This window comes from Neolamprologus brichardi, chromosome 4 (assembly GCF_056152115.1).
Source record: "Neolamprologus brichardi isolate AB-2024 chromosome 4, ASM5615211v1, whole genome shotgun sequence".
NCBI classification, from domain to species: Eukaryota; Metazoa; Chordata; class Actinopteri; order Cichliformes; family Cichlidae; genus Neolamprologus; species Neolamprologus brichardi.
In genome coordinates this window covers 15080156-15104516 of record NC_142107.1, presented here as the reverse complement: position 1 = coordinate 15104516, position 24361 = coordinate 15080156, and the positions used below count along the sequence as shown (strand labels likewise).

The 24361-nt window shown below is 40.6% G+C and overlaps 1 protein-coding gene across 1 annotated transcript in view; it reads right to left on the bottom strand.

Annotated features, from left to right (window-relative positions):
- Window positions 1-17040: 17040 nt before the first annotated feature.
- col5a3a (collagen, type V, alpha 3a) overlaps window positions 17041-24361 on the bottom strand; it is a 47557-nt gene continuing 40236 nt past the window's right edge. The window contains exons 49-67 of the mRNA XM_035910902.2: window positions 24290-24343; window positions 24109-24162; window positions 23892-23999; window positions 23731-23784; window positions 23572-23625; window positions 23366-23419; window positions 23195-23248; window positions 22992-23099; window positions 22824-22877; window positions 22648-22701; window positions 22452-22559; window positions 22313-22366; window positions 21842-21877; window positions 21332-21385; window positions 20934-21234; window positions 20603-20715; window positions 20408-20476; window positions 19431-19664; window positions 17041-19198 (exon numbers count right to left, since the gene is read on the bottom strand). Coding sequence (XP_035766795.2) covers window positions 19052-19198; window positions 19431-19664; window positions 20408-20476; window positions 20603-20715; window positions 20934-21234; window positions 21332-21385; window positions 21842-21877; window positions 22313-22366; window positions 22452-22559; window positions 22648-22701; window positions 22824-22877; window positions 22992-23099; window positions 23195-23248; window positions 23366-23419; window positions 23572-23625; window positions 23731-23784; window positions 23892-23999; window positions 24109-24162; window positions 24290-24343 — 1764 coding nt within the window. The 3' untranslated portion in view covers window positions 17041-19051. The remainder of the gene's footprint in view (window positions 19199-19430; window positions 19665-20407; window positions 20477-20602; window positions 20716-20933; window positions 21235-21331; window positions 21386-21841; window positions 21878-22312; window positions 22367-22451; window positions 22560-22647; window positions 22702-22823; window positions 22878-22991; window positions 23100-23194; window positions 23249-23365; window positions 23420-23571; window positions 23626-23730; window positions 23785-23891; window positions 24000-24108; window positions 24163-24289; window positions 24344-24361) is intronic.

Below are 24361 nucleotides of genomic sequence, written 5' to 3'. Positions count from 1 at the left end.
AAATATTTGCAATAATGGAACACACTCGAAGTGGCCTAAGGACTATATTTAACAACCATGGCATCTTGGTGCCTAGGTGTATGTGTGTGCAAGTACGAGTTTGCACGAGAGTGTCTGACTGCCTGCAGGCATCTTGCTTGTCAAAGCATTCTTAAGCATTAAAACACAGCTGTGCAGATGGGGCCATTTGTATTGAGCCACCGTTGCCAAGCCTGTTATTATATAGATTTTCAATTTCCAAGACTTGACTCTCTTAAAACAATTGGAAAGCAAGAAGAATATTAAGGATACTCTGAGAATGAACTGTGGTATAGAAGCGCTAGAGAAAGAGTAACTACACTTTGTTTGTGGTTCTAGTGAATCTAAGACAGGTGCATGGACCCAGGGAGCGACTAAATTGCAGAGCGCAGCACAGGCATACACAGACAGTCTAATTGGATTGTGTGACGTTGGAGTACATGAGTGGCTCCATCCATCTAGAAGACATTGGAGTCTGTCCCATAACAGAGCTTGTGGTTTTCATTGATCTTTGTAATGTTACTGCTGCTGCTACTGCAGCTGAGTTATTATGCAGTAGAACTGAAAGATCATGTGCTCCTTCAAAGTATCCAGATCTTTAGTCTATATATAGTATGTTCAGCTGGCATGTGGGAAAGTGTAAAGTTTATGGAGTTCTTAGTATCTGGCCTAGAATGCATAAGCAGACACTAATAATAATGTAAGATACTTCACTACAACATCAGCTTGTTGATAATAGTACAAATAGTGTAACTCTGGTATTCCAGAAAACATAACACAGATATCTAACAACAAAAAAGCAAAGTGCACAGCTTCCTAGAGCATGCATCTCACATTCATACTACCTAATGAATCTCTAATGCCTAAACAGCATGAAACATCTTATTCAGCAGTCCCAAAAGTACAGTGTCTTTGTGCAACCGAAGACTGCCACTGCTAACACTCAGCTGCCTGCTGAGTTTTCCTTTTCACTTCACTAGGGGAAAATCGTCGTTAATCTGAATTTGAAATTTTCAAATACCTAGTTCCAGAAGTCTAGGCTTGGTGAAAAGGGCAAACGTGGAAATCTAGTCATAAAATCCATTATCCTGATGTTTAAAGATTAATAATACAACAATGACAGCTTACTAAATCTCATCTTTCTCTCATATCCTGATAAACCTAGGAGAGAGCCTAGGTTTATCAGGATATGTCAAATAATATAAGGAGAAACACGTAAATGATGGCAAAGTTAAAGCAGTCAGAAGGTTAAGAGTGCAATGTGCCTGACGCAATTCTCGGCTGAGTGCCCAAAGGGAGAGGTGTGAAACCTTCAGTGTCTGCCTGAAGATAGAATTTAACATGGCTTTTCACACTCATCTTAAGCTGCTTCACTTCACTACCTGATCATAACCAAGGCAACGAAGACAAGGACAGCTCAGGTTCAGTTGGATTTTTTGCAAAGAGGCCTTGCCATTCCTCCTGTCTGCGCCTCGCCATAAATCAGTCATCAATCACCATCTAGAAGAACTGTATGGCAGTGTGCTCCTGTTGCAGAATCAAAACGGCGAGTTGCTGCCCAGCACAGACTCACAGCAACATAAAAAATGAGAGGCTGACCTATCAAACATAGAAAGGGATTGTTTGCCAAGAGTTCCACCCTTAAGTAAAGCTATGTACACGTGCAATCTTCCTATTGTTTTATCTTGTACCATCCTTTTTGTTGTTCATTGTTTCATTGACAAGTCTTCCTCTGTTTTGCTCTGCTTTTTATTTCTCCCAGAGTGAATAGTAGTGAGATGCTCTGAGTTGTTCTGTTGCCTGTATTTGTGCTTAATTGGATGAAAAGATGATGCATAATGCGGGAGGAAAGAAACATGAGCGAACCAAAGTCCATGTCGCCTGTGGCAATAGAAACCAGCAGCTATTTGTTGTTGACATTTTTCTCTGCTGTTTTTTTTTCTGCTCCATTGAAACTGTGGCAGCTTCCTGTTTTTTCCATGCATTTAGGGTTTTTTCTCCTTTTGCAGCCTGTCTTGGCTGTAAAGTTCCCAAGCATCACAAGATTTCACTCTCCACCGCCACACTCTCAAGGGTGAGCATGTGTTTGTGTGCGTGGAGCTTGTACACTGCGATATGGGGATCTCTGATGTACTATCGAAGGGGAGCTTTGATGTGGGTCTATCTGAAAAAGAGTACAGTCAGGTTCTCTCCATTAGGGACAGAAAGAATGATGTTTACTTCATTGCAAATAACCCGCAGCAGCCAGCGCACATCTTCACTTCCATAAGTGTGAAGCGGGAAATGTGTTCAAGTGAACTTGAAAGAAAGACGATATGAAAATTGCATGCACATTTCTTTTGAGCTGTACTGTTCTTCTGATCAGTACTTAGGAGGGGTAACAATAAGCTCCTCCACCAATAAGTGGTCAGGGCTTTGTGCTCATTTTTAAAGTAGCTCCAGCTAGTATAAATCCTTCAGTGCCCATTTCTATTACTCATTTGCCACTGTACTCTATCTTCCAACATCCACTGCACTCTATTTTCCAGCATCCATTAAGACCCAAATATGTGCCTCAGGTTGATAAGTCCAAGGATGTGTGTCCTTTTCTACTGCATTTTTACGATTTTATTGTGCATTATTTTCAAAATATGAGGCAGAGATAGAGATTGAGAGGGAGAGAGGAAGAGATAAAGACCTAGACATTAGTAGGATAGAAAAATGGTTTTACATAATTAAGCAGATAGAAGTGATTACAGCAGCTTATCCACAGAGCACGAACTGCGCACATTCAGCCTCATTATGATGTCAAAGACTCCAAACTGTCGCTGATGACTTAATTACAGTTTCACAGTGGTGCAAATGTTGTAGAGCCATTGTGGCGATTCACAAACCTTTCTCCTGAATGCAATCGTCAGAGAAATCAGAGACGGCGCTTTTATTCCACTCTATTTTTTTTGTAATCTTTTTCCTTCTTTTTGCGTTTCTCCTCCCACTGATGTGTTTTATCATCTGATTCTGCTACATTTATGGCCAATAATATAGAAATGAAGGGGATGGAAAGGTTCACTTTTTCCCTTCTGCTTGCATCACTAGGACCCCTTGCAGTCCTCTGAGTGGTAGTTGTGGGCTGAAATTGTCCCACCAGCTTTTGCACTGCTTTGCCAAGCTCCATAGAGGAAGGCCGACAGGCAGCTGAGTGTGGATTCAGCACTTCTCCGGAGTTAGTTTCTAAAGCCAGTCACAGGGGTTCTTATTCTCCAGTCTGCTTCTGCAATATTGAATAAGTGAAGTGCCTGAAGCGTGGAACTGGACACAGCCGAGAGGCAAGATGCAGATTTGATTAATCATTATATTGCAGGGGAACACTGTGCAGAAACGACATGTAGAGTATATACACTGGTAGAATGGATGGTATAGAGCCAGAGCAAAGGATAGCTTATATCTGCTACAATTGCTTATCTTTTCATTCTGCAGTTTTAAATGTCCACATATGTATATAGTCCTTAGGCGCATACATTGCATATCACACCTGCACGTACATACACATCCTCAAGCACACACATACAGATATAAAACACATAGTCCCGTGCTTCTTCCCCTGAAGGCCTTCATTAGATAAAAGGAAAACAGCTCTTTCCAGAGCTGCAGTGCAATTATTCAGTGTAGTCAAGCATGTCTCTGTGTGACAAAGCAAATTGCTTTTTCGGTTTGCTGTTCCTGATACAGATAGGGCTTTCAAAATCTGAGGGGAAGACTCGCGCCACTGCTCTCGATGCTGCAAGAGATACCGACAGTTATTTACCCCCACTGTGTGTGCTCGTGTTTACAGATGACTTTATACATGCCTGTGTGCCACCTATTTGCGTGGAAATAGCAGTGTTTTGCGCTACATAGTGATGTGTGACAAATATCCTTACTGCATTTCACTGAGATCCACCTTGATTGATAGAGGTCTTGAGTGATATGGTCTGTGCCAAATAACTTCAGGCCCTGCACACTCCTTTGATAACATAAGATAAAACAGAGAAGCACCTGCTTTTTTCTGCTATGTAGTTTAGCATGCTCAGTACATTAAGGCTTATGTCCATAAACTTTGTAGCTGCAGTCTGTTTAATTTCAGTTTTAAAGAATAGACTTATAATGAGCTTCACTGAAGAACTATAGTTCATCCATAAAATATAATACGACTGAGTCGACAAGTTCTACCTTGAGTCTACAAGCCATTAAATTGTTGCTGAATCTAGTAGGTTTGGGAGCACGTTACGGTTGGCACTGGGGATCCTTGTGGTGAAGGCAATAGTTGAGACACTTTGCATGAAAGTAGCCTGAAAAAAAATACATGACCACTTCCTCAGGCCTGGCAGATGATTATCCTTCCCTTCATGTTAGGGTGAGCGAGAGAGCTGTTCATGGCCACTGACTCTTTATTTATCTTATCCCTGCACCTTCCAGTAGGGTCCCAATCAATAACCTGGAACCTGAAGCGAGAGAGAGAGGGAGACAGAGGACAAGTCATCTGAAGAGAGGTAGAGAGAGGGAACAAGGACAGAGCAAAGCGTGGAAATTTATTTCTGCTGCCCGGTGGTTTGTGACCACACACAGGGAGACAAATGCATATGGGAAGCTTCAGGAATCTCCCCTGCAATTATGGAGACTGTCAATTGATTTTGTAGTGGTTTTCATCTCTGTGCAATATTGACTAGCTGTATTTTATTCAGAGGTAATTTTAGTATATAATGAGACTTGCAAATAGGAAAACAGAACAATGAAAGTTTGGCATTTATTTGGAGGATTAATTATTGTTTTTGTCCAATAATCTTATACAAAGCTGTGTTAGATGGGAAGTCTTCATAGTGTGTTACTGTGGTGCTCAGTGTGTCTGTGAGAGGAGGAAAGGGCAGGTTAACCCCTTATGGCTCAGAAGGAGGTATTGATTATCATCTGCTCGCCTTTCACCGTGTGACCAGGAAAACGCTTGAAACAACACGACATGTTCAAACAATAATGATTATTGTTGCTGGCCAGCCTGTTGCCATAGAAACAGGTTGTTGTAATGCTGCCAAGTTAGGTAGAATATAAGGGACGGGGTGAGGGAGGAGACCATCTTTCAGGCTGTGAATGCACACAGCTCAGACAAGGAGGGCTTGGAGGTTACATCAGTATTAACATAGGATGAGAGACACATGGAAAAAGAGTCTCGAAGTCTGCTGAGGAAGATGTTACACACTTTGGAAAGCAAAGTAAAAGAAAGAGATTTGGCATGAAAATGGAGCTAGACGAGGAGGATTTCATCCACTGGTTCCACAGAGCTTTGGCTGCTCACTATAAGCAGTCTGAAGAGCCCTGCATGGGCACTTCAAAATACTCATGATTTATGCCCATCAGTGATGTCCATATGTGCCTGGAATATCTGATCAATTCTACTGATGTAGCTCCACGCCTGCTGGGTGGGGGGAGGGATAGACGGATGGAGGGAGGCAGGAAGAGAGAGGGAGAGAAGGTTGAAAATGGTGGAAAGGGAAGTACACATAGAAAAGAACAAGACAGGATGAAAGAAATAACAAAGGAAGTGCAACAGTGAGAGAGAAAAGAAGCTTGGGCTCACATGAACATACTGACATTTGACTTAGAGATGCTAAAAAGAGGCTAAGAAATGGGGAGAGAGTGAGTGAATGCAGGGGAGATAGGGAAAGAGTGAATGTGAATGGTCTTAGACCCAGTGGAACCCCCTGACCAGTCTAATTACACCCTATTTTCTTCAGAAATAGTGGATTTAGTGTGAGTCAGTCTTCTGGGACCAGAACCAGTTCCTCATTTTCTCTGAGATTCAATTCCACTCCATCCTCCTCTGTCTTTTACATATAAAACACTTTCTTCAATTATCCCTCTGACGTTCATATCTGTATTATTTGACGCCTTTGCCTATTCAGAGTGACTGCTCATTTCGCCCCACTCTTGTGTGACTAGAATCAATCCCAGGCTCATTCCAAGATGTGCGGAGAGAGTGAGTGTGTGTGTGTGTGTATGTGTGTGTGTGTGTGTTGGTGTGTTCATACACCCTCTATCTAGCTGTGTGCTGAGTTTGATTGAAGATAAGACACAGAGCAAGATTGGAGAAAAAGACAGACCAGGGGAGGGAGTGAGGGGTGGAGGTGAGGGCGGACATAATTTAAAAGGAGAGTGCAAATGAGTGTTTTTGTGTGTGTATGTGCACGCGCATGGAAGAGTTAGGCCAAGGAAGTAAGTGTGCTGGAGTGTGTGTTTGGTGTAATGAAGGTGTTTCCAGCTTATCATTGCCCTGCTCTCTCCCTTGTGTAGGACAGCATGGTTTATTTGAGATCAAATGAGGCTACAATTACACGGTGGATGCCTTTCTCTCTCAATCGATTACAAACAAAAGGAGCATTCCATCAGAGTATTTTAACTTGGCATACAGCTGCATGCATGGTCATCTATAGCTTACTCCCTTATTGTTCCTCAGCTTTGAATCTTTGGGCTGTAAGAATACAGAGAAAGTGATTTTAAAATGGATGTTTTACACCCAAATAGATGTTTAGTATAAAAGTGAAATTGGACTAAGCAGTTTTTTGCAGTTTCTCTCTCACGGAAAACAGGTACTAATTACTCAAAAGATCTAAAGAAGTGTTCAGGAGATACATTATTTTGATCAGAAATTGAATATTAATGTATATGCAACTTAGTTTCTATACTGTTTTGTGTGTACTAAGCATAAACATGAGACATTTGGACAAAGAAAAGAATTAGACATGAAAGTAGAGTAACTTAGTATGTGTCACAAATAACCTTTCAAAGTAAATTCATTTATTCTATCATTAATGCATGATTATTAGAAGTCAGTGAAACCATCATGATGGCCAGGTAAGAGAGATTCTCAACACAAAATGCACACTAGTGTAAGAAAATATTCACAGCTCTTATAAAAAACTTGATTGTGTTATAAACATGTAAATGAATAAAATTCTCATTTCCCCTGGTGAATGGTATTCAACCATTCACCAGGGGAAATGTCAAAGTAAAAACATAATTTTAGACATCTTTGCTAATTAATAATCAAGAGCACTCAAGTGAGTCTAACCGAGACAAAATGAATGATTTGGCCACAATTAATTCTGAATAAGGCAGTTATATTTGCCCTCAAATTTTCTACTACAAGAAAACTATTAAAGAAAATATTTTTAAAGTTTATGATTTGGTTCCTTCTGAATGGGAAAAAGTGGCTTTTTATTATTTTATAACTAGATTAAAACACAGCAACTGATCAGTCGCAAAGTTGGTCCTGGCCCAACACAGTAATGCAGAGATATCAGATGTGCTCCTAGAATCAAAGAGCACTCAATGATTATGAGAGGGGAGCAGTTTTAAAACCAGCATGGCTGGAGGTGGCCTTTCAGCCAAATTGAGAAACAGGGAGGTGGCCAGAGAGATGACCAAGAATCCACTGATCTCTCTTAAAGGACTTCATAAATACCATCCACTTCAGTAAACCAGGCCTTTATGACAAAGGAGAAAGAAGCCACCCTGAGTTGAAAGCATATGACAAACCGCTGGAAGTTCCTAAAACAAACTCAGAGAGCATGGAGAGAAATATTCTTAAAAACTGATCTGTTAGAGCACTGCTAATAACATTACATTACCTTAATAAAGGAGAATAAATGTAGGCAAATACAAAAATGTCCTTGAAGAAAAACTTGCTCCAGAGTCTACATAACCTGAAAACACAGCTACAACATACAGATAAAGTAATACTTTTGTGACTTTAGGGACAAGTCTCTAACTTTTGGTAATTAACCAAGCCACAGTTCACATTAAAACCCCATTGAACATCTGTGGACAGTTTATAGATGGTTCTATTCTTGTCTGAAAAGCTCGGCATGATCCGTTAAAGATGAATGTGATTAATACGCATTTGTAAAGCCAGCTGAGTCTCTGGGAAGCTTTAAGTGCTGTAAAATGAATTTCCACTAAATTAAAGATCTGAATACTTAAAGCTGAGATTCTAGCTTTTGAAATTTAATTTTAGGGTAGAACAGTTGCGCAGCTGTTAGCACTGTAGCTTCACCACAAGACAGTCCTGGACTTGAATCTACTGGTCAACTGGGGTTGTGCTTTGTGGAGTTTGCGTGTTCTCCCTGCATGGATTCTCCCTACATTTGCTGGCCATCACCCATGATCTAACCATGTGCATGCTAGGTTAATGGGTTATTGTAAATTGACTATAGGTGTGAACAGTTATCTGTCTCTTTGTTAGTGCTGTGATAGACTGGAGACCTTTCCAGAGGGTAACCCAACTTTACACCCCATGACAGCTAGGCTGCAGCCCACCCCGTTACCCTCAAGTGGATCAGTATAAAAATGTTATTATTTTGTGGTTCTAGGTTATTGAGTGTAGACTAATTGTAATATTCAAAACTTTTCAAATATTATATTATTATAGTATATCTAGTTATATTGCAACACAGTGTATGAAATGTGAATGAATCTAAACAATTATGAAACATAATGCCCAATCCAGATGTTTTCATTGCCAGATAATCTCTGTTATTTCTGTGCAGTTCTGCCAAAATGTCTGTAGCCTACATTGGTTTACCTGTTACATTATGATTGTCTTAGCTCTTGTGATTTTGTCCTTTATCCGCCTGTCTGCGCTTTGAAAAAACCTGTTTTTGAACATGGTTCTAAGTAGACTGTAACTGCCAAGTCCCTTGAAAGCATTTGAGTCCAGCGTGTGTCCTGTTGCCAGTTACTGTGAGCATAGCTATCCAAATGAAAGCGAGAGCAACATGTACACCATTGAAGTTCTTTCTCTCGGCACATCTGAGATTTAATGCTAGTGGCATTCGATGCCTGGAAAATATGTATTGACTTCTTTTATTTTCTTTTATAATCCTTCACTTAATGAGCACTGTGTTCGAAGCTTTCACTAAACTGTTTTTTGTGATGTGTTTGTCTGAGGTTTCAGCAGGAATCAGCACCCCTTACATATTACTGACATCTTTTGATTTGATCATACAATCTAGTCAATAATGCTTTAACTGAATTTCACAACTATTATGCATAGTCTGTTTTGTTTTTGTTCTTTTTAGAGCTCTAATACTGATTAGACAATACATTTCCAGTACTCCATGCCCCATATTTTTTCTAAATGACAGATTAACTGTAGTTGTAATTTCTTTTCACCTTTCTACCAGGACAGGTAGCATTTCATGCTTGTTGAGTTTAATTGTCTTAGCTGACAGTGCCAATAAAATAAGTTCAAAACAGGGATCGGTGCACTGAAATCAACACATTTCACACCATATTTGTTTTTCACACATCAAGCATCAGCTCAGTCAAGCTTCAAACATATGCCATGTATTACACAAAGTTATGCAATGGCTGAGTAAACAACTGACTTCCACACAAACAATAATTCCATGATTTCCACTATAAACTCCTCAGAGCCCACAGAGTGTGAAAGCAAGCCATGCATATCTAAGATCAAAGACTACACTATTATACATGCACAAATTAGTTTATAAGAATGGTTGAGATACAAAAGCTTGAATTAGGGCCAGGAATGAAATGGTGACAGGGGCTTAAGTGACTGGGTGAATAGAGACGGGTGAATAATGGGCTTGGAAGTACTCTGGAAGTGAGACTGTGTGGGTGGGGTGGTGCTCATTGAGTAATGATGTCATCATTCAGCTATAGCTCCTGTACAATAAGAGGAGGAACTAGCATTTTGGGTGAATGGAGGGTTTCTGGGAACTAATATAATTACAAAAGCTGCAGCACACTGACACCTCCACACATATATAGATGGGCTGTATTGGTAAATGGCCTGTATTTATATAGCGCTTTACTAGTTCCTAAGGACCCCAAAGCTCTTTACATATCCAGTCATCCACCCATTCACACACTGGTGATGGCAAGCTACATTGTAGCTACAGCCGCCCTGGGGCGCACTGCCGGACACTGGCGCCACCGGGCCCTCTGACCACCACCAGTAGGCAAAGGGTGAAGTGTCTTGCCCAAGGACACAACGACCGAGACTGTCCAAGCCGGGGCTCGAACCGGCAACCTTCCGATTACAAGGCGAACTCCCAACTCTTGAGCCACGATCACCCCATGCAACAATACTCGTATCGATATTGAACCGTTCGATAAAGTGCTTTCGGTTCGGTACGCATATGTATGAACAATACAACATTTTTAATTTATTTTATCAACTTTCCTTCTGACGATGCTGTCTGTGTTGAGCGCTCAGTGGATCTGCGCTCAACAGTGCAGCCTAGGCGGAGTAGTCGAACGCAGATTCACTGAGCGCTGGCCAAGCTAGCAGACAGAAGTTAAGCTCTCCTTGCAACATGGCAAATTGAACCTCCCCCACCCTAATTCAGATCTGGAGTTTGGAACTATTTTGGTTTTCATGTGAAGTATGACCCTGAAGGTAAGCGCGTCATGGACTAAAGTAAAACAGTATGTTGGATGTGCCACGCAATGCTCAATTATATTGGTGGGAACTAGTGCGTTAGCGCAGTTAGCTCGTTAACGTTGGCCGTCCAGCCCCACGCGCGGGGCGATCCGCGGTAGCTAGTTAACGGAGATTTGCCGTGTTGTGGCGTTAACGTCATTTCAACGAGATTAACGCTGACAGCACTAGTGGGAACACCACGAATATGACTGCACATTTACTCCGACAGCATCCTAGTGCAAAGACAAGTGGAAGCAGACAAAAAACAAGCAGGCATGCTACAAACTTTACCTGAGTCATTTAGACAGCCGTTAGCACATGATTCTCCTTATGGGGACCTGATAATAGTTTAATATGCTGCTGAGAATATAGCCCAGAAGAAGCATATAGTATAGTTTTTATTTTGGAAAGAGCCATTTCTCTGTAATAAACTCTCTTTTCCAAAGATGAGTGATTTCTCAATCAGATAGATTTATTTTTTATTACTTTGTTGTTTCAGCAACATTAAATTTAAAAACTGTACTTTTGAGTTAAAATATATATTTATAATTTTAATAAATGACAAATTAAAAAGGCATGAACATTTTTTTGTATTGAAAAAATATCAAACCGTGACACCAAAGTATCGAACCGAACCATGAATTTTGTGTATCGTTGCACCCCTAATAGATAGGGGGTGGAATTAGGGCAGTGGATGTTAATATTTCTATTATATTTCTAATAATTTTATCATGCTTAATAAATAACTTCAGCGTTCACTTCTGTGTCACTGAGGTCTCAGGGCCTTTTGCTATCTTTGATTGTAGTAATGAACATTAAGCGAAAATCCAGAGACAGGAACTCTGATTTAAGACTGTGTCTTATTTAGCTGTTTTGCTATTTATTTTTTGATAGATAGAAAGTTAGTAGTAAGGCTTTTGACAGATTTTTGCCTTCTGGCTTTGTCCGAACAGAGAAACAATATCAGCAGCTGCCCTCTGCGTTTCTTTTTTCCCACCAAGTAAGCTAAAGAAACTGTGAGGAAAGCAGAAAAAGAGAGTTTCTTTTAAAAGTGTTCATTTTTTATGTCTTGACAGCTTTCAGAAATGGGATATGTTGTTTTAAAAGAAGAAAATGAAAAGGCTTACTTAACTTTTGACATGCCATGTCATATATCACATAATGCTTTCAGTGTCCTCCTGGGTTTGCCTTCTGATTTCAAGGAGCTCCAGTTTCAGATTATTACATGTTTAAGACTGAATTATTTGGAAGAACAGCATGTCACCATTAGAAATGTAATGAAATATGAATGTATGTCCAATATCTAGGTCACCTTTCTTTGGATTTTTTACTTTAAGTTGTTAAAATGAAAGAGACAGACTCTGAAGGTAGCACACAATTCCTCATAACAACAGCATAAAAAGTCCTGAATGTCACCTGTTCTGCCTTAGCTGTAATCTTTTGTGCCTTTTGCACTCTGGACCTCCTTCAGAATTTATATCTAGAAGGTTTTTCCATATTCAGCAAGGGTCTTGCCCCAGTGGGAGTGGTAGGTGCATACAGGTAATAGCACACGGTGCTCATGCTGTCAGAGGGAAAGGCATGATTGGCCTCTACTCGACAGCAGGCACAAGGGATCCAGATGAAGGGGATATGAACTGTGTGGATGTCTGTGTGGTGCTCATGTTGTTCACCAAATCTCCATAGGATTGCACATATGTGTGTGTATTTTCATATTGGTATGTGTTTATGTGCAAACGTGTGTGTAAACATAGAGGAAGGGCTGCTTTTCCAGTCTGCTGGCTGACAGACAGTCTCTTGGTTAATGAGCAGCTGTCGGCCATCACTATTCATGAGCCCTGTCACTCACCTCCTCTCTCAGCGCACCAGCACCTGAAACCCTGAAACCCCTAGTCTCTCATTAGTACTGCAGCAGCAAAGAAACACATCAAAAGTCTCTATATCACAAGGATACATTCAGTCTACATCATGACTGTAATACTTGTACTTGCACATAAAAAAGAAGATATACCGTACGCAGAGCATAAATGAAGCCTGGATCTTCATTGGAATTTAAATTGAAGCATTGTGCTTTAGAAGAATAGGTTCTAGTTTATTCAGGAGGCAATGAATTCAATCAGAACATCATTGCATTTTCATCAGATGCTGAAACAAGCAAACATTTGAGACTTACTGTAACTAGAAACCTCTGTTTGGTGTGCCCTGGAGGAAATGAATAGAGAGCTGGGGGTTTAACTAAAGACCTCTGTCTGTGCTCCATTCATACAAGAAAAAGTGAAAGAAAGCGAAACACCAGCATGTGTTTTCATTTGAACATTGGCCTGTTTGCTATGTCTTTGTCAGCTATATCCCAGAGAAACAGGTCAGGACTTATCAGTAACAAAGACAGGAACCTTTATCTATGCGTAAGAAAATGAAAAATAACCTAATGTTTGAGGGGTTGAATTTACAGAAGACTTTGTCGAAAAGCTGGAACTCTTCGTGGATTTCTTTAGATTGCAAAGTGTAATTTATAACAGACACTGATTCTGTCACCAAAAAAAGAAATGCTATTCATTATCAACTTTTCCTGGATGCTTTTGCACTAGAAAATTCCCACTGTAGCAACCAAAGCCAACAACACACTCCATCCGTATGCACAGTAAAGACAGCATGGGGCTTTTAAGCGTTAGTGTTCGATTATGTAGCGAAAAGAGGGAATCAGAGTAAGTGAGTAAGACAGACGGGTAAAAAAAACAGTGCCTGGAAGAAGACTAATTCCCAATTGTAGTCTGAGAATATTGCTTCATGTCTCCGGTTAGTTCTAAATTATTAAAGAGCGACAAAGTCAGGCCCAATTGTACTCATTACTGTTAAACACATGAAAGCATAATTTAAATGCTGTGAGTTGCGCTGTCAAGCCAGGAGCAAATGATGCAGTTTATCTTTCTAGAAAGAGTATTGATTACTTAGACTTATCCATTTAGGTAGTATAAATATAAGCTGGTATAAATATATAGATTACATTCCACTCGCAGGTTTATACAACCAACAGGGAAAAATGTTATTTCCTACCATTTAATGACGTTTAGCACCCGCACACTTCAAGCAGAGTATTTTGTCTTTGCAGTTCACTTGTGCTTTGCAAGATTTATGAAAAGTGTCCAGGTGCCCATGAAATGCTGCCACTTCTGATTCTGTCTGATAGAATAACAACCTTGTTAGTGCCACTACTGATGCATTGATCACTCAGTGAGTGAAGTGAGCAAGACAGAGGGAAAGGAGGGGGAAAGATGGAAGGGGTGTGACTGAGTAAGAGGTGGAGGATTTCTTTGCATTCAGGTCCACAGACAGGAGACAGGACTCACTGAGGTGAATGGAAACAATTTGTTTCCCTCGCTTTTCAACTGAAGTCTGAGCCAATGTGTTCTCAGAGCTGAATCGTTCGTTCTCTGTCTTTCCTTTTCGCTCTTTTGCTCACAGCCTTGTCTGAGTTATGGCAAAAAATCATTTTGTATTGAGCAATAGGGTCATGCAGCTACCACTCTCTCACTTACTCTTGCTCACTAACAAGTCAGAAGCACACATGCACGTGAAACATAGCTGAATACAAGCCCCCTCTGATTATTCCTCATGTCTTTCTGATCAGGGCTAAGTTTGTTCATTAACACCGTCTGCCTTGAATTTATGAACATCTGTTCATGTTTAAATTGCTCTGAGTAATTCATCCAACTCTTGCCTGTCTAGTGAATGACTACCACTCTCTTTTTCTCCCATCTTTCTGATTTTCTGCATTGCCTTAGTTTTCATTCTGTCTTTCACCCAATCTGGTAAGTAAGACACAGTGATTACTTTGGCTGTCAGGAAAGACCAGCAAAAAACGTTGTCTTCCTTTTACTTAGGACTAAGTTAACTTAAGTGAGGCTGGCATGGCGGTAGCAGTGCTCGCGGATTTAGCCGTGGTGGTGCTGAGAGTTGCAGCACACGGAAAATTACGAATAGGATGTGTGTGCTGGAGGTGGCGGGGGTGTTCTCAAGCTGTGTGTTTAAATCTGGGCTCTCTGTCTGCCAGATAATCATCTGACACTCTCAGACACACAGGGCCTTGGGCTTCCGAATCATCACTGAGCTGTTTGTCCACTCGCCCAGGGATTTCTGTTTCCCTCCCTCGCCTTCAAGTCATTTTTTCAAACTGCTTTACTAATGTTAGCTTTGTTGATAAGTGCTTGACGGAAAAGGCATCGGTGGAAATGATTCCCCCAACCCTTCATGAGATAAAGGAGCTGTGGATGGGACCTGGCAGGCGAGGTGCCTGCATGCACGCTAATAAGAGAACCCCTGCTCAGCGGCAAATGCTCATGATTTTTACATGCCCACACAGACACACACATCCAAGCCTATGCATGAAGGACCATGCTCATGCTTGAAATCATCCAAGTTATTCCCCACCAAATGTACTGTACAAGATGCTAAACTGAGAGCAGCATGCACACGTGCACACACATCAGTGGGTTGGAAAATAATGTCTGCTGTTATCTACTGTGACACAACATCCGCATTTGGCTGGACGCATTGAGACCAAGGAGATGTCCCCGTTCTCCCGGAAATGTAGATGTTTCCACTGACTCTCTCTAATTAATCGTAACATCTGTTTAATTTGTTCATTTCTCACTGTGACTTTGTGACACGTTCAGCTTAGTTAGACTCAATGTCACAGGAGAGGAGCTGAGGGAAGGGAAAACTAGAGGGAGAAAGCGGGACGACCAGACAGTCCGACAACAAACAATAGAAAAATATCTAACATTTTCAGCTCCAGAATAATGAGACACTGCGCAAGAGAGTAGCAGCCACAGGGAGCGAGATAAGAGAGAACAAAGACAAAAAGGATAGTTCAGGAGATGCCATCATGGGTTTTTTCCCCCAGTATGTGGTATGTAAGAATTTTGCAGCTGCGTTACAAATGTAAACCTGGGTCAACTCATTTGTACCAGCTCCAACCATTCATAGGTCTTATCGGATTGTTCATGGAGTAGATGCAATGCAAAGCTAGCCAAGACCAAAGCTTACAAAGTGATATTTTGTGCATCACACAGATAAGGGTTTTTGATTAGAGTGCAGACTTAATTAAAAAAACAAAACACCACTGTACCATCTTGTGGAAATTGCGCCTTTAGCGGTATAAAATTTACATGATGTAATTGTCAGCAATATGAAATAAAAACTTCAAAGATAAAAGATAAATTTGTTGTTTTAGTTTTTTTTGTATGCTAATCTTATGCAGAATTATAATTATAGAAAACAATTGCTTACATACAGTTTTACCTTTCTTTTCAACATTATATCTTGCATTGTATTTTTTTTTTTTTAATTTGATATTGGTAATATGAAACACATCTGAAAAGAAATAGTAAATCCGTATTTCATGGTACGTTGTTTTCCCGTCCACATTTTTAAACACAACTCTTTGTATTGGGTATGTTCATATCTGTATGCTTAAAATGCCATTTTCCTGACACGAAAGAGCAATTCCATGGTATTCTCACAGGCTTTCACAGAGCTGAGCTCCCAGATCAGTCGGATGAAGAGCTCCTCTCAATGCTCTGTGCATCTGTGTGCGATGGTAAAAAACACACCACAGTGGTTTCCAAATGATTGTCATATTTGACATCGCAATTATGAGGATTTATTTGGCTATATCAGCATGTCAGAAACATTATCATCTATCAGCAGAGACAGTATTTGTGCACAGCACTAATAAAGGCTTAGCACACAGCAGAAACAAAATTTTGGAAACAATGTCACAGAAGTGGTGGGCTCTAAGATGGAATGTGGACAAAATAAAAGGGCATAGTACTGTGGAAATACCATATTGACAGTCACATTGCTCTTCTGCTTGATCATTATTCTGAGGTAGTGGCAACAGATGACCTTTCGTGGTCAAGAGCTTAGTGTGGTTAAAATTCAATTGAGTGGAAGAGAGCAGAAAGGAGAAAAACATAGTAACCTTTATTCTGCCATTGATGCTAACCTTGAACAATGGTCCCAAAGGGGATGAGAAACTTGTACTCTAATGTGAGCAACAGAATGGGCTTTAGAGTGTGTGTATATGTGAGTGCTGTGTATTGGAATGATTCTGTGACAATTTACTAATCATTTGAGTCTATTTCACATAAATAGTCATTTTCACAGCTCTCGCTTTCCTAACAGAAATGATTACATTTCCACAGCTTATCGTCTATTTCTTTACTGACCCCGTCTCTTATTCCTGCTATCCACTGTTTCATCATTCCCTTTCTGACTGATCTCCACCTTCCCTCTTAAGAACCAAAAGAGCGCTAATTGAAATAAATGAACTTGAGAACACATCAGAGTAGATTGCATCTTCTCTGTGAGGATTCTGACTGAATGCTTGTTAGGCGAATGTTGCAGAACTAGTTTGTATTGAAGAGCATGTCTTATCTATTAAACTTTGACCAGACATTGCAGACAGGGACATGTAATCATGGCTGTTGTTCTAACCTGCTTGTCAGGTTGGGAGAGGAAAACAAAACAAAACAAAATAAACAAACAAATAAAAAAAATCTGAATTATTTTTTGTTTGTTTTTATTTGGACACCAACGTTTGACAAATGCATTCGTTTTTCACTCACACAACAGGTTATTGCTCATAAAGTCCTGTACAGTATATAAAATTAGTACAACAAACACTATACAAAGGAGGGGCAGTGCATGATGGGACAGGAGGAGAGGCGTTAATGATGGCACTGTATAAATGCTAGGAAAAAAAAACAGAGCGAATTGCAAAGTTAAACATGCTAGATACAATTAGTCAACTAATTATGTTACAGGAGGTATTTGGAGGATTAAAAAAATCTAACTTGCTAAAGGAAAAACTAATAAAACTTGCACAGAAATCTAATTTCTGTAATATTTCACAGCTCCATTTGTTAATTCATAGAAGACTGTTTAAGCCAACGTACAGAGACAGACTGTAGTAATAACATTATCTAAAGCGAAATCCCAGAGCTGCTCCACAGACAGTGAATAATGGAATTACACTTGTGACACTACAAGTGCACCCATGGTAATTTTACTGAGACGTGACAATCTCTGATGCATAGCTCCACAATAAAAAGGATTTTGAAAAAAAAAAATCTCCACGGAAAATGTATGACGGATCTACTTCTGCAACATTATTAACTCCAGTTTTGATGTTATAATTTCTACTTTAGGGGCTATTAAGCTGCTATCTAACTGTAATAGCAAAATATAAAGTTGGTTTAAAGCTGGTTTTTCCATTTAAAGCAATTGACCTAAGTGTTCTGAATTGACCTCCTCTTACAGGCCCTGTGAAATTGGCCAGAAGATGTGCAAAAAACAGGAGACTAGTCCCCATCCTCTGAGGATGGTTCATGCTGCTGAAAGGGCAGTAACCCTCTCACTCTCTAGTCCTATAATCTTGCCCAAAGATACAAACAAACAACATAGTGACACAAAAATAACAAAATCGTCTTTAGCACCACTGAAGAGCAAATTGTTCCAAGTGAACAGCAATGCACTTTGTTCAGATAGCAAGATATGAACAATACAGAGAAACAAAAACCTCTGAGCAGGGCAGAAAAATGAAAACGGGTTGTGTCAGCAATTCTAAAATGCCTTTAAGAGAAGCTTGAAATGTCTTGTGGTTTGAAGGACTGCAGTTCAGACTAGAGAGCATGTAAAGAGCATATTCTCAATTCGTGCCTTAAAATAACCTCAATCCAGGCATTGAGGTATGCCACAGCAAGTATACAGTATACCACAGTAGGGACAATATTACAATGACTTACACACTACTCTGGTCTGTAGAAACATGGGCTCAAAAAGCAGTCCAATCAAGGAAACAACCTTATTTGTTCAAGTAAGTGTCGGGTTCAATAACTAGCTACACCAAATGAATACAAATCAAGGTAATTCACTGAGCAAACTGCAGTTGAAGGGTAAAAAGGATCATTTATCATTCCTGCACACAAGAAATTAATTATAGTGCTTCTGTGTAATTAATATGCAAGGCTAGTTCACAACTGCTATGCAATTGGCATTAGAGTAAAATCCAAGCATGCAAGAATGGCAACATCTCTGACTTTTTTCAGTCTCAGTCTTTGTTAAACATGAGATACGAAGCACCACTCAAGTGACCGTTACCAGTAAAATACAGACTATTCCTTTGTGTGATTGGAGAGATCCATCTTGTTTATGAAAGTGGTCATGGTCAAGTGGCATAGTCCTTGAAATTCTAGAGGATCATTTACAGCATAGTGAAACAATGAGGAAAAAAAAACAAAGAAACGAGAACAAATTAAATATATTTAACTGAAATAATTCCCTTTGGTAAACGTGCTTTGTTCTCATTGTTGCATATCTTCTTTCTTACTATTATTCCTGCTGCTGGAAAGCCATAGAAACCATGTCATTGGCTGTTGAAGAGTCTTAAATAAAACCCACCACATACAGGATCATAACATAATAAATATTGTTTGGGGCAGCAGTTAAAGCCTAGTTTCTCTTGCTGAAAACTTGCTGCGCAGGCCTTTGTATGGGTTTGTCGGTGCCAAGGCGTTAACCATTGAAGCATACTTTTCCAACTTGGAATCCAAACTTCTGGTTGCTGCCGCCAAAGTCTGCCGGAGCAACATCTATAATAGGAAGTAATTCTGCTGAGGGTGAGTCAATCTCTAAGACAGTATTTTCCTGACCTTTGCGAAGCTGAAAGAGAAGAATGAAAGCAATTAATGGAATTTGCTCGGCTTAAATCGACTACTACCTCTCTCCACTTTCCTCTTAATCCTAATTCAAGTCACTGATTTGGTAGTCACCCATGTACTGAATCAAACACTAGCCGACAACAGCAACACAATTGACAAACACATTAGCTTCATTAAGGTTAATTCCCATTTGTGCAGCTAGTCCCTTTCCCTGGCACTGTTACTGCACTGACCTGGCATCCATCATGCACTGCATTGATGAAAGGGCTTTTGGCTTGCGTCAGCTCCTCATCGTTGCTCCCCCGGAAGAGGAGGGCATGCTGGTAGGAGAGGGAAGTGCTGTCAAACCAGCCTGCTGAGTTCTGGCAGTTATAAGTGAAGGACTGCTTGGCCGTGGCACTTAGTAGTTTCAGGAAGGTCAGCTGAACTACATGAACAGGGTTCCCATCTCTGTCATTGTAGGAGAACTGAATGCCACAGATACACAGGTTTTAGTGTCCAAACTAAGCAAAAAAAATGTTCAAAACATCACTCAAATCTCACAGAGTACACGGAACCCTCCACTTTCACCCCAACAATAAGGCTACACCTCACTGAGATTAGGAAAAAATAACTTGTTATTAAATAATTTCAAATTATAATGAAGGCATTTACATGTGCGAGGGTGAAAATGACAGTGAAGGAAAATTAGAAAGCAATGGAATTAAGGGAAGGAAAAAAAGAATCTATTCCAATGACCTGGTGTGAATGAGTCAGTGAATTACAACTGGCAGCTCTGTGATTATCTGAGAGGGTTATGAGACCTCTAAATAGGTGCACATGAGAGACCACGAATACTAGTCAATGAGACACAGCTGCCAGTGACTGTGTGAGTCACTCTGACTGCTGAAATCAAAGGCTGGCAATATCATATTAGCTATGTCATTGCATGTGATCTACTAAATTATTATAAAATTACACAGTAAAGAGATTTACAGAGAAGCACAAAAATATGTTTGCAACCAGGTGCACTTGGATGGACACACAAACGTACATCTACAGAATCACATGAACATAACCTTAAATATTAGTATGACTCAGGTAAATTACCCAACAGCAGCTCTGATAAGTAGTTTACCTGAAAAGAACTGCCAGGCGTCTGGAACTACTTGAGATGAATGCTAGGAGGTGGGGTTGGTTAGGTTTAATTATATGTTTATTTTTGTTGTACCTGCTTGCCTTTCCTGAATTGGCTGTACCAGCTTCCTGGTTTCTCTTTGTTCCATGCTGCTAATTTCACCTAGATACAAAGAGGAACACAAGTACTGTTTGTAGTGCAAAATTATAAGGATCAAGGGATATAGTGAGCAATTTGTTGTCTGATTTGTGCATTTCAAAGACTTCTATCAAGAGACTGGAGACTCACCATCTCCGACTTTTTGTCAGGGAAGAGACAGGTCTGTCCATCAGCAGTGAAATTACAGAACACCTTGATGGAGTCTCTGTTACACCCCTGGTTAGGATCTATCCAGTAGTCACCTGCAAAACCCACAGAATAATGGCGTCAATCAATTACACCAAATGCTGATATAATGAAAACAACTAAGGTAACAAAATGGTGAGCAGCCTCTTGACTTAAAAGGGTGAGGGTTAAAGAAGATGCACATCACTTTTCTTTGAAGTAGATTTCTGATTAAATATTTGTTGGCAGCAAGTGATGAAAGAAGCATTAATTACTAAGCATATTTCTTGCTAACCATCTTTGTATTTCGGTTGAACCATCATGAGCTCTTTGCATGTCCGAGCAGGGCTCTCAAAGGATCCAAGAGGCCGTCTCATGAGCTCCACTTCGTTTTTCATAGAAGACAGGGTGGCAAACACTTCTTCCATTCCTTCAACTTCCTCCAGAGGCTGGTCTCCTTGGAGGGGCTCCTCCATGTCCAACTCTATATTGTCATCCCTAGGTGGGGCTGCTCTTCTTGTCCGTTCCGAGTGCCTTCGTCTCTTCCGCCTGCCTTCCATGATAGGAAGGGGCTCAATGATTGTTGCAGGCAGTCCCTAAGGGAAGCACAGAGATGTCAAAAAGGGGTCAAATAAAAAGAAAGAGGATAAAACCAGAACTGAGGTCACAAAGTGGATTATTGCAGGTACTCACTGGAAGTCCTGGGGGGCCAGCAGGACCCGGATCTCCTCTGGGACCAACGACACCCTGGGAAATAGAAGGGGACAAAACTTTATGTCAATCACGTCTCACCTGTAGCCTCTCTAGTGCCTCTAGGCTAAATTCTGACTTTATCCGGCCAGATATGGATGCCGCTTTAAAGGATTATCCAGCTGTGTGCATCAGCACGCTGTGGTCAAAGCCTTCACTCTCAAGACACACTATACTAGTTTTCATAACATCACACAAACCAGAGCCAAATCCTATTAAATAGGCCCAATGGAAAAATCAGACACAAGGCAAGCATGGCTGTACAGCAGGCTTTTAGTTCCAAAGACATGCCGTAAACACAGCAGAGTATTATGATTATGAAGCATGGTACATTTAAGCCAACAAAAGTACTTTCTCTCTCTTCCCCAGCATATGTTCCCAGCAGCTGCTTACGAAGCAGAGGTGTGAACACAGGAAGAGCAATATATAAATAAGAGAAATTACTTAGCTCACCGTTTCTCCCTTTGATCCTTTCTGGCCAGCTGCACCCTAAGAGAGGAGATGATGAGTATGTTAGTACTATAAACATACATAAACTTTTAGCAGCTATTAAAGATTAGAAAATGATCTAATTACTCAAGAAAGCACTGCAAAATACTAATCAGGCACCGTCTCAATAGCAACAATAATCTGCAAGCCAGCTGCTATGTTGGGTCATAATAAGTTATTATTTATTATTTGTGCATTTCAAGCTTGTTGAAGTGTGTTTTACATTAATTTGTTGGAAATTATTTTAAGAAAAAGTATAAACAAGACAACATTTACTGACATAGCTGCATACAAATGCACATGCAAATACTAATGTATTGGCCTTAGCAAAATCTAAGGATCCACCATGTATGGCCACTCAAAACGATTATTTATACATGCATGCAGTAGATGAAAAAGAGGACACTGTCTTAAGGGCTGCTGTGTAACACTTACTGCGAGTCCAGGTGGTCCTGGTGGGCCAGTGGGTCCAGGAGGACCATTCATACCCTGGATATAAGCAAAGATTTATCATATCTTGTTTGTAGACTGACGTTCTGCATGTATTGGTGTTCCATGCTGCAACCATATATACCTCATCTCCTTTGGATCCTTGTGCACCCTGGTTTCCTGGCAGGCCTCTGTCTCCTTTCTCACCTGGTTCTCCCGGGGGGCCAATTAGACCAATCAGCCCACCATGGCCCTGCAAATAGAGACATGGTTCATCATCACTGTGTCATTATATTTAGACTGGTGCAAAACGGCCTCTCTGTCGAAAGCTAAACACTCACTTTATCGCCCTTGCTACCAGGATCTCCTCTTAATCCTGGGAGTCCTGGTGGCCCCTGTTTACACAGTCAAATGTATTATTTACATCAGTAATGTAGGGTGTACAAAATATAATTTATTCTGTTTTCATTATTTTATGAAAACCGATTCAAATATTAGCCACATATAAGAATCCTACTATTGGTCCAGGTGGTCCAGTCTGCCCTAGCGGTCCATTTAATCCTGGTTCACCCTGCACAAAAAACACACACAAAATATCAATGTGTATGGTATTCAAAGTCAATTTTAGTTTCCCAATATTATGCCACCTTTGAATAAAAATACAATTTTGCATCCATATACATACCGCTGGACCTGGAATGCCTCGAAACCCTTCTGGACCAGACCTTCCTGGCTGTCCTTGGGGTCCCACTGGGCCTGTCTTCCCCACTGATCCCGGGGGTCCACTTGTTCCCTACAGAGCAAGGAGACAGATGCAAGAGCAAGGCATCAATAGCAAAATAGATCAAAAAAGGATTCTTCAGAGAGATCACTGTTTTTTGAGCTTACCTTAGCTCCCTTCATGCCTTGCTTTCCTTCTTTTCCTGCAGCACCGACATGGCCCTGAAAAAAACAGCAGAGAATGGCATGAGCATGAGTATTATCTGCAAATAAACACTTCATATACCTATACATGCAAAAAAATATATATACAATAAATATACTGTAAACTACGATTACCCTCCTTCCAGGTGGTCCTGGAGGACCAGGCTCTCCTGAAGCCCCTGGCGGTCCCTGCAGAAATAAAAGGAAAAAAAAAGAAAAAGAAATTCCCATCAGTTGGAAAGAAACTGGCAACCTTTACTTAATGTCACTGTGTCAACAAATGAACAAGATTTCAATTAATCTTATAAAAAATTAATGTTAAAAGAAACATTGCTGCTTACTGCTTTGCCGGGATCTCCACTATCTCCTTTAGGTCCTGATGCACCATCGACTCCCTGAACAAATCAATGTAATGTAAGAATAGAGACTAAAAAAAATCAACAACAACAACAACAAAAAACAAACAGAATATGACAGTAAATAGAAACATTTGCTCTGACCTTAACACCAGGCTCACCAGGGGGCCCTGCATCTCCAGGGAATCCAATAGGACCCTACAGGCAAAAGCAGTGAGTTAAAAAAGCATCATATGTGGCACTAAAGGACTAGCCGGCCTAATAGCAAGAAAGCAATAAAATGTCACTGATCTGCAGAGACTAACAAGGTTGCCTTTGGGTCCGTCTTCTCCTGGTGTTCCTCTGGGTCCAGGGGGGCCAGCTGCACCGGGAGGACCAGAATCCCCCTTTTCTCCGACATCGCCTTTGGGACCCTGAGACACGAGCAAATGTAATGACAATCCTTGAAAGGTTAAGGAGCCTAAAGAAAGATAAAATGAACTTAAAAAGACCAGAAGATGGCATAAAGGTAATGTGACTCACAGCAATGCCAGGCTCTCCAGCTGGTCCAGGGTCTCCAGCTTCTCCATCATCACCCTGATGGTGAGGGAAAAATTGATAACACTCTATACACACAAGTTCAAGTTTACACACACACAAACCTCTACTATTCTACTGTATGTGCATATGCACACACGTGTCTTTACTAATGGGAAACGCTGACCTTCTCTCCAACAAGTCCAGGCTGTCCGACTCCACCAGGCATTCCAGGTGGGCCCTGTGGCAGGAGGAGAGA